General features: G+C 47.0%; 1 protein-coding gene across 2 annotated transcripts in view; it reads right to left on the minus strand.

Moving 5' to 3' along the window:
* The window catches only part of vps13b (vacuolar protein sorting 13 homolog B), a 175,204-nt gene that overhangs the window by 157,526 nt on the left and 2,678 nt on the right, over positions 1-15,000 (minus strand). For both annotated transcript variants that reach the window (XM_084089596.1, XM_084089597.1), the window contains exons 3-5: positions 10,978-11,121; positions 5,723-5,840; positions 1,986-2,153 (exon numbers count right to left, since the gene is read on the minus strand). In XM_084089596.1, the coding sequence (XP_083945722.1) occupies positions 1,986-2,153; positions 5,723-5,840; positions 10,978-11,121 (430 nt within the window). The remainder of the gene's footprint in view (positions 1-1,985; positions 2,154-5,722; positions 5,841-10,977; positions 11,122-15,000) is intronic.

Raw genomic sequence — 15,000 nt, forward strand, 5'->3', positions numbered from 1 at the left:
AACGCAACCTGCATTAGTTTAATCAATAACAAATAAACGTGATCGACGAAATTCTTAACGATCAATTATCGATCGTCGATTAATCATGCCCATCCCTACCCAGCATTAACCAATCCCCCAAACTCAACCAGCACTAACCAACAGCCCAAACTCACCCAGCACTAACCAACAGCCCAAACTCACCCAGCACTAACCGACAGCCCGAACTCAACCAGCACTAACCAACAGCCCAAAACTCAACCAGCACTAACCAACAAACTCAACCAGCACTAACCAACAGCCCGAACTCACCCAGCACTAACCAGCCCCCCGAACTCAACCAGCACTAACCAACAGCCCAAAACTCAACCAGCACAAACCGACAGCCCAAACTCACCCAGCACTAACCAGCCCCGCAAACTCACCCAGCACTAACCAGCCCCGCAAACTCACCCAGCATTAACCAATCCCCCAAACTCAACCAGCACTAACCAACCCCCCAAACTCAACCAGCACTAACCAACAGCCCAAAACTCAACCAGCACTAACCAGCCCCCCGAACTCAACCAGCACTAACCAACCCCCCAAACTCACCCAGCACTAACCAACCCCCCAAACTCAACCAGCACTAACCAGGCCTCCAAACTCAACCAGCACTATCCAACCCCCAAACTCACCCAGCATTAACCAATCCCCCGAACTCAACCAGCACTAACCAGGCCTCCAAACTCAACCAGCACTATCCAACCCCCCAAACTCAACCAGCACTAACCAACAGCCCAAAACCCAACCAGCACTAACCAGCCCCCCGAACTCAACCAGCAGTAACCAACCCCCCAAACTCACCCAGCACTAACCAACCCCCCAAACTCAACCAGCACTAACCAGGCCTCCAAACTCAACCAGCACTATCCAACCCCCAAACTCACCCAGCATTAACCAATCCCCCGAACTCAACCAGCACTAACCAGGCCTCCAAACTCAACCAGCACTATCCAACCCCCCAAACTCAACCAGCACTAACCAACCCCCCAAACTCAACCAGCACTATCCAACCCCCCAAACTCAACCAGCACTATCCAACCCCCCAAACTCAACCAGCACTAACCAACCCCCCAAACTCACCCAGTACTAACCAACCCCCCAAACTCAACCAGCACTATCCAACCCCCCAAACTCAACCAGCACTATCCAACCCCCCAAACTCAACCAGCACTAACCAACCCCCCAAACTCACCCAGTACTAACCAACAGCCCAAAACTCAACCAGCACTAACCAGCCCCCCGAACTCAACCAGCACTAACCAATCCCCCAAACTCAACCAGCACTAACCAACCTCCCAAACTCACCCAGCACTAACCGACAGCCCGAACTCAACCAGCACTAACCAACAGCCCGAAACTCAACCAGCACTAACCAGCCCCCCGAACTCAACCAGCACTAACCAACCCCCCAAACTCACCCAGCACTAACCAACCCCCCAAACTCAACCAGCACTAACCAGGCCTCCAAACTCAACCAGCACTATCCAACCCCCAAACTCAACCAGCACTAACCAACAGCCCAAAACTCAACCAGCACTAACCAGCCCCCCGAACTCAACCAGCACTAACCAATCCCCCAAACTCAACCAGCACTAACCAACCTCCCAAACTCACCCAGCACTAACCGACAGCCCAAACTCAACCAGCACTAACCAACAGCCCAAAACTCAACCAGCACTAACCAATCCCCCAAACTCACCCAGCACTAACCAACAGCCCAAACTCAACCAGCACTAACCAACCCCCCAAACTCACCCAGCACTAACCAACCCCCCAAACTCACCCAGCACTAACTAACACTCACCCAACACTAACCCTGCACTCATGTATATGCTTGAACTCAGACTGATCACGTGAGTTTGATGATGCTGACATTAGTGTTCCTTCATAATGTGATCAGAGCGTTTCTTTCATCATACGATTATTGCTGTTAAACACGCGTGTGAACATGTTTTACTCACAGATGATGTCCATGAAGGCTCGGTCCCACAGCTCGTCCACCGTGTAACACTCCGCTGACGTGATGTTTACCGACAGCACAATGTCATCCTCCACATACTTCAGGATCAGGTTATTCACCACGATATTGACGTTATTCACCACTCGGCGAATCAGACTCTGCACGTACCCTGCAGAGACACGCAGCAGAAGGAAAACTCAAACTCTCACAAACAGCTGATGGAGACTTTTGAAATAATTGATTGTTGCATCATAAAAAACGTAGCATAAGATCCTGAAAAAACGAAGCATCGCCGCAACTTGGTCAGCAGCATGAATAACAAAACTCTTATTCTAAAGAGTGAATTAATCAATTGTACACAGAAAACAATCAACATGACATGATTACAACATCCCATAATAGTGCCTGAGTTCAGTGTGAGTCCTGTGCTCTCCAAACACTCTTTCACATAACTCATATAACTTTCATATAACTCTTTCACACAGCGCCGGCTCCCTGTTAATTACACTGGGATGTTCTAGATTTGTTGCTTCTCTCACCTGCAAAAACACAACGCTAAACAGTTTTCAGGATTAGATTAACTGCAGCAGCCATATCACAATCTCACTGATTTAATCTATTAATTGTGCAGTGTGTGTGTGTGTGTGTGTGTGTGTGTGTGTGTGACCAGAAGCTCCAGCTGAACAGTGCTCATGCTCTAAGGTCATTACTCAACAAAGTACCAAAATACTGAAAACATTACAAACCAGAGTTTCAGCAATAACATATTAAAACATCCAGCAAGGAGCGGTCATCACCGCAGGAGCGACGGCATTATTCAGGCCGGCTGAGCGCTCGCAGTCCCACTCCAACTTATAAAACTTTAATGCTTTTTCCTTGTAGTCCAACTCAAATGTTTGTCTTCCTGTGCGAGTGGCGTGTGTTTTATTAATGAGCTCTGGATCATAATCCCACAAACTCAAAGCCTCGGGATCAGGTGAAGAACAAACGAGTGTGTTACAGTATCGTCCGCAGTTGTGCGTTATTTCCCGAGAGCGTCGGTCACGCGAGCGTCAGTGTGTGCGGTCGAGGGTGTGTGTTAAACATGCGGGTCAGTGGTGGGTCTGTGTGTGTGTGTGTGTGTGTGTAGCACCTGCATTCACAGTCATAAACTCATTCCCTGTTAGTGCTCTCTGGATCTAATTTATCCAGCGGAGTCTTTACTTTCCCTGCGTTTCTCCATAAACTTTCTTCAGCTCCGCTGCACCTGCGGCCCGTGGGGATCACAACTACACTCGTAAAATAGCTGGAAAAACCAACAGTTTTATGTGCTACTCGAGCCAAGAGTCGCTCTCAGACTCACTCACACACACTCTCAGACTCCAGCGCACTCACTCACACACACTCACACACTCTCAGACTCCAGCGCACTCACACACACACTCTGACACACACTCTCAGACTCCAGCGCACTCACTCACACACACTCACACACTCTCAGACTCCAGCACACTCACACACACACTCTGACACACACTCTCAGACTCCAGCGCACTCACACACACACTCTCAGACTCACTCACACACACTCACACACACTCTCAGACTCCAGCGCACTCACACACACACACTCTCAAGACTCCAGCGCACTCACACACACACACTCTCAGACTCCAGCGCACTCACACACACACTCTCAGACTCACTCTCAGACTCCAGCGCACTCACACACACACACACTCTCAGACTCCAGCGCACTTACACACACACACACTCAGACACACTCTCAGACTACAGCGCACTCACACACACACTCTCAGACTCCAGCGCACTCACACACACACTCTCAGACTCCAGCGCACTCACACACACACTCTCAGACTCTCTCCTGCGCACGAACGCATCGGCCAAGGAAGAAAACACCAGACATTAAAGGGGACATATCATGAAAATCTGACTCTCTCCGTGTGTCAGTGCTGTAATCGGGTCCCCAGTGCTTCTACCAACACAGAAAACGTGAAAAGTGAAACCCAGTAACTGTGTTCTGGTGAGTCTTTCTCTGCAAGCATATTATAAAATAAGCCGATCAGATTTCGCTCTCCTTCTGACGTATGAAGAGGATCTTATTATAATATTACCGGCCCTTAATCTGCACGTTTACACACACCAGCCGACATTTGGTTTCTCACGCGACAACAGAGACCAGTTCTAACGCAATGATGAAGATCCAGCAAAGCCTGAAGCTGTTCTGTGGTTGAGCACAGACGAGCACTGAACACTATTGACCAGAACATGTCACCGCTGTCTTATAAAGACCTCAGGAACTGTGGACACTTGTGGAGAAGTTAAACATGATGATGAGATGATCAGTGTAACTCCACAACAACTACAGAAATGTCTCCACTAACATTCAGAAGCTCTTCCTGAGTCTCTCCGTAAGGCTGCACTCACTCCTGGTGATTCTGGGATTCTGGATGAGTGAGATTGGCCTGTTCTGTTATTGCCGGAGTTTCTGAAGCTCGTGTAAAGACTCCGCCCTCTTCTGAACGGAGGCGGGGCTAAAGCTCATTTGCATTTAAAGGGACACACACTAAAACAACGCGTTTTTGCTCACACCCAAAAAGGGCCGAATTTGACAAGCTATAATAAATGATCTGGTATTTTGAGCTGAAATTTCACAGACACATTCTGGGGACACCAGAGATTTATATTATATCTTGTGAATAATGTCACCTTTAAGATGTTTTGATGCACAGGAGACACACTAACACACACTCACAGACACTCAGCTCATCATAAACAGAAACACATTCATTCAAACATCTCATCAGAAACGAACACTAACCTCCTCTGCGCTTAACAAATTCAATTTAACAAACTAAAACAAATCTGAATCCCTCATGTGAAGGAATCAGTGTGATAATGAGTACAGAAACATTCTGTCCGTCGCTGGGTCTCAGTCTCAGTCAGTCTCAGTCTCAGTCTCAGTCAGTCTCAGTCTCAGTCAGTCTCAGTCTCAGTGTCAGTCTCAGTCAGTCTGTCTCAGTCTCAGTCTGTCTCAGTCTCAGTCAGTCTCAGTCTCAGTCTCAGTCAGTCTCAGTCTCAGTCAGTCTCAGTCTCAGTCAGTCTCAGTCTCAGTCTCAGTCAGTCTCAGTCTCAGTCAGTCTCAGTCTGTCTCAGTCTCAGTCTGTCTCAGTCTGTCTCAGTCTGTCTCAGTCTCAGTCTGTCTCAGTCAGTCTCAGTCTGTCTCAGTCTCAGTCTGTCTCAGTCTCAGTCTCAACCTCTTCAAACTGACTGAAGGTTTTCCTCTGATCCCGAGAGTAACTCTCTCACGAGCGGATTCCTGACGACAGCACGGTGAAAGAAGGGTTTCACTCGTTTTCCCTGATTTACACAGTTTTACACAAAAACATATGATAAGGACGAGGCCGAGCTGCGAGATTTAACTGAAATTTAAATTTTCAAACTCACTTGGACAAAAAAAATCTACTAAATTAATAAATGTGTGGTAATAACATGAGAAAATATACCACAAATGTCTAAAAAGTTATTTGTATGTCTTACTGAGTGAAACAGAAATGTGTGTGTGTGTGTCTAAGTGAGAGGGTGTGGGTATGTGTGTGTGTGTGTGTGCATGAGCTTGAAAGAAAACAAACAGTGCGCTGCTGGGGGTCTCTAAGGGAGGGTCCGTGGCCCTCACGCATCACTCACTCACTCACTCACACACACTCACACACACACACACACACACTCACACACCTGGGGGCAGGTCCGGGTCGCTGGGGTTCTGCTGCACACGTCGAGGTTTAGCCGACGCCCTCGAGCTCTCAGACGCGCTGCGATTGGTGGAACTGGACCCACAGCTCTCATTATCATCCTGCACACAGAAACAACACAATCACAAGCTTACACACATCTGAAAGAGGAAGAGCGTGTGTGCACGTTTGTGTGTGTGTGTGTGTGTGTGTGTGTGTGTGTGTGTGTGTGTGTGTGTGTGTGAGTGAGTGTGAGTGTGTGTGTGTGTGTGAGTGTGTGTGTGTGTGTGTGTGTGTGTGTGCGCGCGTGTGTGTGTGAGTGTGTGTGTGTGTGTGTGTGTGTGTGTGTGTGAGTGTGTGAGTGTGTGTGTGTGTGTGTGTGTGCGCGTGTGCGTGTGTGTGTGTGTGTGTGTGCGTGTGTCAGATATAAAAAATATCAGCGCTTGCACCTTGGATCCTGTTTCAAAGTGTGTGTTCTCTAGCTCCAAACACTGTTGACGTGTAAATGAACGGCTAGAACACATTAAAAGTTTTCTGTGAGAGCGGTGTGTGTTAGCGGCCCCTGAGTTAATAACTAATGATCTTTACAACAGAAGTGAATCAGTCAAAACTAACTTTATCTGGACAATAACTTTATTCTAGATCTGCTGTAAAGCCTAAACAATCTGTTACTGTAATCTCCTGTTATCACTGTAAAGCTGCTGTGAAAACACTCTGTATTGTTAAAAGCGCTGTATAAATGAAGGTGACTTGACTCGTGTGTGTGTGTGTGTGTGTGTGTGTGTGTGTGTGTGGAATGAGGGAGTTCTGGGATAAACAGCAGTAAAGGTTTATTTCTGGTTTATTGCGGCGTTTGCGATGAAAGAGTGAAGAAGCGTCTAAAAGAATCAGACGAGTGGATGTCGAGGTCAGACACAAACGTCCCAGAATGCCTGTCACTGATAACACACACTGATTTACTGGAGAGATTCACTTTACTGCATCAGTAACGGCCCATACACCCCCACAGCACGACCTTTGACCTTAGACCAACATCACATGGGTCCCGAGTTAAACACACTCAGTACACCTCCGTAACATCAACAAAACCCTTAACCATCCACTCCACACACACACACACACACACACCACACAGCTCCAGATGCGTTAATGAAGACGTCTCACACACACACAGATATAATAAATACACACACAGGAGAAGAGCGATTAACACTTCATTCAGAGACGAGGAGGAGCTGCTCTGTTACTCAAGACACTCACACAACTCCACGTCTGCACACACACACACACACTCGCACACACACACACACACACTCGCACAGCGCAGCTTCACTGCAGATCGTGAACATGAAACGTATATTTCTGCTGGATCATATTCAGCCGCTCAGAGGAACTGTAAAAACAAACTACAGTCATTAGATCATTAATCATCAGAACTACTCAAAGCTTCCTTCTGTTCGCACACACACACACACACACACACACACACAGACACATCTGAGAGACACACACACACACACACACACACATCTGAGACACACACACACAGACACATCTGAGAGACACACACACACACATCTGAGACACACACAGACACATCTGAGACACACACACACACATCTGAGACACACACACAGACACAATCTGAGAGACACACAGACACATCTGAGACACACACACACACACACACACACAGACACACACATCTGAGACACACACACACACACACACACATCTGAGACACACACACAGACACATCTGAGACACACACACACACACACACACACATCTGAGACACACACACACACATCTGAGACACACACACACACACACACAGACACACACAGACACATCGGAGACACACACAGACACACACACACACACATCTGAGACACACACACACACACACACACACAGACACATCTGAGACACGACACACACACACATCTGAGACACACACACTGACACACACACACACACATCTGAGACACGACACACACACACACACACACACACACATCTGAGACACAACACACACACACACCTGAGACACAACACACACACACACACACACATCTGAGACACACACACACACACATCTGAGACACAACACACACACAAACATACACACCTGAAACACAACCCACAAATCATGAAATTAAATAAAAATGAAAGATGAATTAAAGCTAAATTGATAAATTAAAACTGAATCCATACAATTATCCCACATAGAACTTTTTCTTCTAAGAGTGTTTTTCTGTACGTTGTCTTTATTCTGCATGGTTTTATCCGCATGTCTGTCGGCATCAGTGACGCGATCGCCGGGGTTCTGCCGTGTGGTTCTGCTCTGCTTTCGGGTCTCTCCGGCCTCAGCTTTACCAGCGCATAATTTGTCTCAACGTCATTTGCAATTTTCTAAAAGTTCTTTCTTAAACCGGACGGCTCTGTGAAACACATCTGCAACAAATACCTGTTTGGGAATGTCCCAGTGTATATACGGCACGGTTCCCACATGGCAGGAGCACGCAGACGGCAGTAGCTGACATTAGTGCAGGGGAACACGCATATGGTCCAGATCTATTCTGCAGAAGCCGCTATAATCAGCTCTAATTGACTTCCCTCCTAAATGTGTTTCTAACTGGCCATCTGGACCTCCTCTGAACGACTGCGCATGCAAACATCAGGCCGTTAGAACACTCTACATCTTTACCAACGTCCATGTCAAGCTTTATTTCTATAGCACTCTATATTTCACAGCAGCTTCACAGAAATAAACAGGAAATAACAGAATCAATTTTGAAAAAATTCATCAAATTCGAGACAAATTCAGATTCTGCTGTAAAGCCACTCTAAAAAGAAGTATGTGACCCTGGACCACAAAACCAGTCACAAGGGTCAAATCTTTTAAATTGAGATTTATACATCATCGATTTTGCTGCATGCACTCACAAAAATACTTGCTTTATATATTTACGGTAGGAGATATGAAACATGATCTTTACTTAAAATCCTAATGATTTTTGGCATAAAATAAAAATAGATCATTTTGACCCATACAATGTATTGTTGGATATTGCCACAAATATACCCGTGCGACTTGTGACTGGTTTTGTGGTCCAGGGTCACATATGTCAATGATTTCATACAGTAAAACTTTTTGCCTTTTTCTGGTGCCACAACTGCTCTAGATAAAGGAAGACGGTCACATCTCATCCCTTTCTGTGCGAACATCACGTGAAAAACGACGGGCGACTGAATATACCTTTAGTCAGGGTTGGTGAGTGATTCCATCACACTACACTCTTACAAATAAGGTTCCAAAAGGCTGTTTTCGCAGCGATGCCATAGAAGAACCATTTTGGGTTCCTTTCAGTGATCATCTCTTGGTGTGAAGAACATTTTAATAATCTAAAGATCCTTTTTCCACTATAAAGAACCTTTTGTGCGATAGAAAGTTTGTGCATCTCATGTGCATCTCGTGTGCATCTCGTGTGCATCTCGTGTGCGTCTCGTGTGTGCATCTCGTGTGCATCTCGTGTGTATCTCATGTCTATCTCGTGTGCATCTCGCGTGCATCTCACGTGCATCTCACGTGTATCTCGTGTCTATCTCGTGTGCGTCTCGTGTGTATCTCGTGTCTGTCTCGTGTCTGTCTCGTGTCTGTCTCGTGTCTGTCTCGTGTGCATCTCATGTTGTCTCGTGTGTGTCTCGTGTGTGTCTCGTGTGCGTCTCGTGTGCGTCTCGTGTGCGTCTCGTGTGTGTCTCGTGCGTATCTCGTGTCTATCTCGTGTCTGTCTCGTGTGCGTCTCGTGTGCGTCTCGTGTGCATCTCGTGTGCATCTCGTGTGTATCTCGTGTGTGTCTCGTGTGTGTCTCGTGTGTGTCTCGTGTGTGTCTCATGTGTATCTCGTGCGTATCTCGTGTCTGTCTCGTGTGCGTCTCGTGTGCGTCTCGTGTGCATCTCGTGTGTATCTCGTGTGTGTCTCGTGTGTGTCTCATGTGTATCTCGTGTGTATCTCGTGTCTATCTCGTGTGCGTCTCGTGTGCATCTCGTGTGCGTCTCATGTGTATCTCATGTGTATCTCGTGTGTCTCATGTGTGTCTCATGTCTGTCTCGTGTGTCTCATGTCTATCTCATGTGTCTCATGTGTGTCTCGTGTGTGTCTCATGTCTATCTCATGTCTGTCTCGTGTGTCTCATGTCTATCTCATGTGTCTCATGTGTGTCTCGTGTGTGTCTCATGTCTATCTCATGTCTATCTCATGTCTGTCTCGTGTGTCTCATGTCTATCTCATGTGTGTCTCATGTGTCTCATGTCTATCTCATGTGTGTCTCGTGTGTATCTCATGTGTGTCATGTCTATCTCATGTGTCTCATGTGTGTCTCGTGTGTGTCTCGTGTGTGTCTCATGTCTATCTCGTGTGTCTCATGTCTATCTCATGTGTGTCTCATGTGTGTCTCATGTGTCTCATGTCTATCTCATGTGTGTCTCGTGTGTATCTCATGTGTGTCTCGTGTGTCTCATGTCTATCTCATGTGTGTCTCATGTCTATCTCATGTGTGTCTCGTGTGTGTCTCATGTCTATCTCATGTGTGTCTCGTGTGTATCTCATGTGTGTCTCGTGTGTCTCATGTCTATCTCATGTGTGTCTCATGTCTATCTCATGTGTGTCTCGTGTGTCTCATGTCTATCTCATGTGTGTATCATGTGTATCTCATGTGTGTCTCGTGTGTATCTCATGTCTATCTCATGTGTGTCTCGTGTGTCTCATGTCTATCTCGTGTGTGTCTCGTGTGTATCTCATGTGTGTCTCGTGTGTATCTCATGTCTATCTCATGTGTGTCTCGTGTGTCTCATGTCTATCTCATGTGTGTATCATGTGTATCTCATGTGTGTCTCGTGTGTCTCATGTCTATCTCATGTGTGTCTCGTGTGTATCTCATGTCTATCTCATGTGTGTCTCGTGTGTATCTCATGTCTATCTCATGTGTGTCTCGTGTGTGTCTCGTGTGTGTCTCGTGTGTATCTCGTGTGCATCTCGTGTGTATCTCGTGTGCATCTCATGTCTATCTCATGTGTGTCTCGTGTGTGTCTCGTGTGTGTCTCGTGTGTGTCTCGTGTGTATCTCGTGTGCATCTCATGTCTATCTCATGTGGGTCTCGTGTGTGTCTCGTGTGTGTCTCGTGTGTATCTCATGTGTGTCTCGTGTGTATCTCATGTGTATCTCGTGTGTATCTCATGTGTGTCTCAGACACTGACCGCGGCTCCGTCCCGAAGCTTGAGGATGCACTCCATGGTGTTGATGGTGATGACCACGGGCTCGGAGCTCAGTTTGGTCCAGGGCACGTGGATGCGCAGCTCGTGGATGTGGCCGCTCAGGAACATGAAGGGCAGCTTGAGCTCCTGCAAACACACACCATCTGTCAGTCAAAACACTGAAAAGAACGAATGTTTCGCCGTAGAGCTCCGTCTGCTCAATCAAACAGACCGTACAGAACAGGGTATGAAATTAACTTTTTCACTCACCGGCCAATTTGGCTACTAAATTTTTAAGTTACCAGCAACTCAGACCTTCTACTAGCCAAAAAAAAAGAAAAAGAAAAGGGAAAGACATATGAACCAGATTAACTATGTCAAAGCTTTGAATATTAATATATATAAAATTTGGATTTCTTATTCAAAAGAAATCCTATTATCCAGCATCTCCTCCCTTCCTCTTTCATCCTCATCACCATAAATGTGTTTTAGGTGGACAGATCAATACAGTACAAAGAACATAAAAAAAAAAAAAAGAGTATTTTCTGTAAACCAAATGTTTTTAATCTTGGCTTTTGCTTCAATGCAAATGAACAAGCGCTGTAATTTGTTGCGTGGTGATGTGTGTGTTTAAGTAAGCCAGATATGAGCAGATTTAACGCAATACACTGTATGTAATATATGATGACTCACGAGTATTTGCGCTAAATCTGCACAGATTTGGTTTACACGAACTTCCCCAGCAAAGTGAGTAAACATTATCAGTAACACACCAAATTGGCCAGTGATTCGACAGCGTTACTCGCCACAGTTGATTTTTACCCACATTTGGCGGGTGTTCATGTCTAACTGTCAGGATTCCAGTCGCTTTCACAGAAGATCTCTGAGGAAAGTTTAACTCCCGCTTGGGACGAGGAAAGCTGCTTCTAATAATATCCTGCATCAAAGTCTGAGAGCCAAACATTCTCACAACATGACACAGTGATCCCTTCCAGATATTACAACTGCAAAAGCTCAGTGTTGCCCAAATAAGAAAGCAAAGCAAATCTGGTGTTCCTGCATCCGAGTGTCAGCAGACGAGAGGGAAGCTCTGAACAAACTCTACACTGACACTTATGTCATATCATGTTATTTTCATAAGCTGCTCAGTGTTCAGGTCTCTGAAGCTCATGATGCTCATGGTGTGAGATAGATTTATATTACATGTCAGGGATAGAAAACTGAATTATGATTATGATTTCTTTCCTAACAGATAAAAATCATTCCATACGCTTGTTTGAACTATCAATAGTAATCAAGGGAGGCAGAACTGCAGCTTCTGTAAACAGACAGCGACTGCCAGAGAACTTCTCTAAAGCGTCGCTCTATGAACGCAATGATAAACATTTCCAAAAACTGTCCAGAATGAGGTGACACTATTCTCCTCACGCCTCGGCCATCGAAGGAAACGGATCAGAACATCATTCCCTGTCAAATCAGCCGGAGTACCCAGCTAAAAAAATATATTTTTTCTGTAGAAAGACAAACATCAATAGAGATAAAAAGCCAAAATATGAAAGATATGTAGAGGGGGGGTCAAAATTACAGTTTTCACGTGAGTTTTCAAATTTCAGCGGGGGTAAAAATGACTTTAGAAAGATGGCAGCATCATTATTTTATTTTTACACAGATATTAGTAGATCTGTTAGTCAAATCTGATGACTTTAGCAATCTTTGTTTCATTATATGCCAACAGTGAAAGTTCAAAAATTGGAAAAAGCACTTTTTTTTGCCCCAAGTTTGCATGCCTGTAACTCAAGAAGTATTAAATATATCTTAATATCCTTTTAGATTCTGGTTCTTAACAAACTTTCCTTTTAATATTTTAATTTTAAAGGCTCTAAATGGTTCAACCCCAGAGATATGGAGATCTTAATGTGGCCCCGTGAGTAAATACACATTTTCAGTGGTCAAAAACCAAACATGGGTCACTTTGCACACAGCTAATACTTTTTTCCATTTAAAAAGTTAATGTTTTAAAGTAAACAATTAATGTTGAAACTAGAAATGTATTTTGTTTTTTTCTATCAGCTCAACTGCATGGAACTTTCCTGTCTGAGTGCCATACATATTGTTCTTCCAAAGTTTGTGTGCCTGTAAATCTAAAAGTATTAAAGATAATCCACTTAAGGAGTTCCAATCAACTAAAGATGTTGTGAATCTGCCAGGAAGAGGACGTGTGTTTATATCGTCCTTATGCAAGAGTTTGAGTGAACAAAGTCTCTCCGAGGATCACAGATGGAGAATCGCAGAGATTAGTGAGTCTCGGGGTCAGAAAGCATAGAAACGCTACATCAGCACATGTTGTTTGGGAGGGTTTCAAGAAACATCCTCCTCGCTCATCCCGAAACAAACTCCAGCATGTTCAGCTGTCAGACACGACTGGGTCTTCAAACGCGACTGGATTCTGTGGTCCGATGAAATAAAGAAGAGCTTTTTGGCAGCAAACACACCAGATGGGATATAAAGCTCCCGATGCCACGGTTAATACACCGCTGGATCTCTAATGTTTGGGCCTATTGTTTTGTTGGAGGTCCTGGACTTCTTCTTCAGATACACGGCATCATGGATACTAGCAAATACCAGCAGATAAAAGATCAAAACCTGACGGCCTCGTGTGTGTGTCGGGTCGTGAGTGTGTCGGGTCGTGAGTGTGTGTGTGTCGGGTCGGGTCGTGAGTGTGTGTGTCGGGTCGGGTCGTGAGTGTGTCGGGCCGTGAGTGTGTGTGTCGGGTTGTGAGTGTGTCGGGTCGGGTCGTGAGTGTGTCGGGCCGTGAGTGTGTGTGTCGGGTCGTGAGTGTGTCGGGTCGTGAGTGTGTGTGTGTCGGGTCGGGTCGTGAGTGTGTGTGTCGGGTCGGGTCGTGAGTGTGTCGGGCCGTGAGTGTGTGTGTCGGGTCGGGTCGTGAGTGTGTCGGGCCGTGAGTGTGTCTGGCCGTGAGTGTGTGTGTCGGGTCGGGTCGTGAGTGTGTGTGTCGGGTCGTGTCGTGAGTGTGTCAGGCCGTGAGTGTGTGTGTCGGGCCGTGAGTGTGTGAGTCGGGTCGGGTCGTGAGTGTCTCCGGTCGTGAGTGTGTGTGTCGGGTCGTGAGTGTGTCGGGCCGTGAGTGTGTGTGTCGGGTCGGGTCGTGAGTGTGTCGGGTCGTGAGTGTGTGTGTCGGGTCGTGTCGTGAGTGTGTCGGGCCGTGAGTGTGTGAGTCGGGTCGGGTCGTGAGTGTGTCGGTTCGTGTCGTGAGTGTGTCGGGCCGTGAGTGTGTGAGTCGGGTCGTGAGTGTCTCCGGTCATGAGTGTGTGTCGGGTCGGGTCGTGAGTGTGTGTGTCGGGTCGGGTCGTGAGTGTGTCGGGTCGTGAGTGTGTGTGCCGGGTCGTGTCGTGAGTGTGTCGGGCCGTGAGTGTGTGAGTCGGGTCGGGTCGTGAGTGTCTCCGGTCGTGTCGTGAGTGTGTCGGGCCGTGAGTGTGTGAGTCGGGTCGGGTCGTGAGTGTCTCCGGTCATGAGTGTGTGTGTCGGGTCGGGTCGTGAGTGTGTGTGTCGTGTCGGGTCGTGAGTGAGTGTGTGTGTCGGGTCGTGTCGTGTGTGTGTCGGGTCGGGCCGTGAGTGTGTGTGTCGTGTCGGGTCGTGAGTGAGTGTGTGTGTCGGGTCGGGTCGTGAGTGTGTGTGTCGGGTCGTGTCGTGAGTGTGTCAGGCCGTGAGTGTGTGTGTCGGGCCGTGAGTGTGTGAGTCGGGTCGGGTCGTGAGTGTCTCCGGTCGTGAGTGTGTGTGTCGGGTCGGGTCGTGAGTGTGTCGGGCCGTGAGTGTGTGTGTCGGGTCGGGTCGTGAGTGTGTCGGGTCGTGAGTGTGTGTGTCGGGTCGTGAGTGTGTGTGTCGGGTCGTGTCGTGAGTGTGTCGGGTCGTGTCGTGAGTGTGTCGGGCCGTGAGTGTGTGAGTCGGGTCGGGTCGTGAGTGTCTCCGGTCGTGTCGTGAGTGTCTCCGGTCATGAGTGTGTGTGTCGGGTCG

Source organism: Abramis brama (genome assembly GCF_963993115.1).
Source record: "Abramis brama genome assembly, chromosome: 17".
In the NCBI taxonomy this organism is placed as follows: Eukaryota; Metazoa; Chordata; class Actinopteri; order Cypriniformes; family Leuciscidae; genus Abramis; species Abramis brama.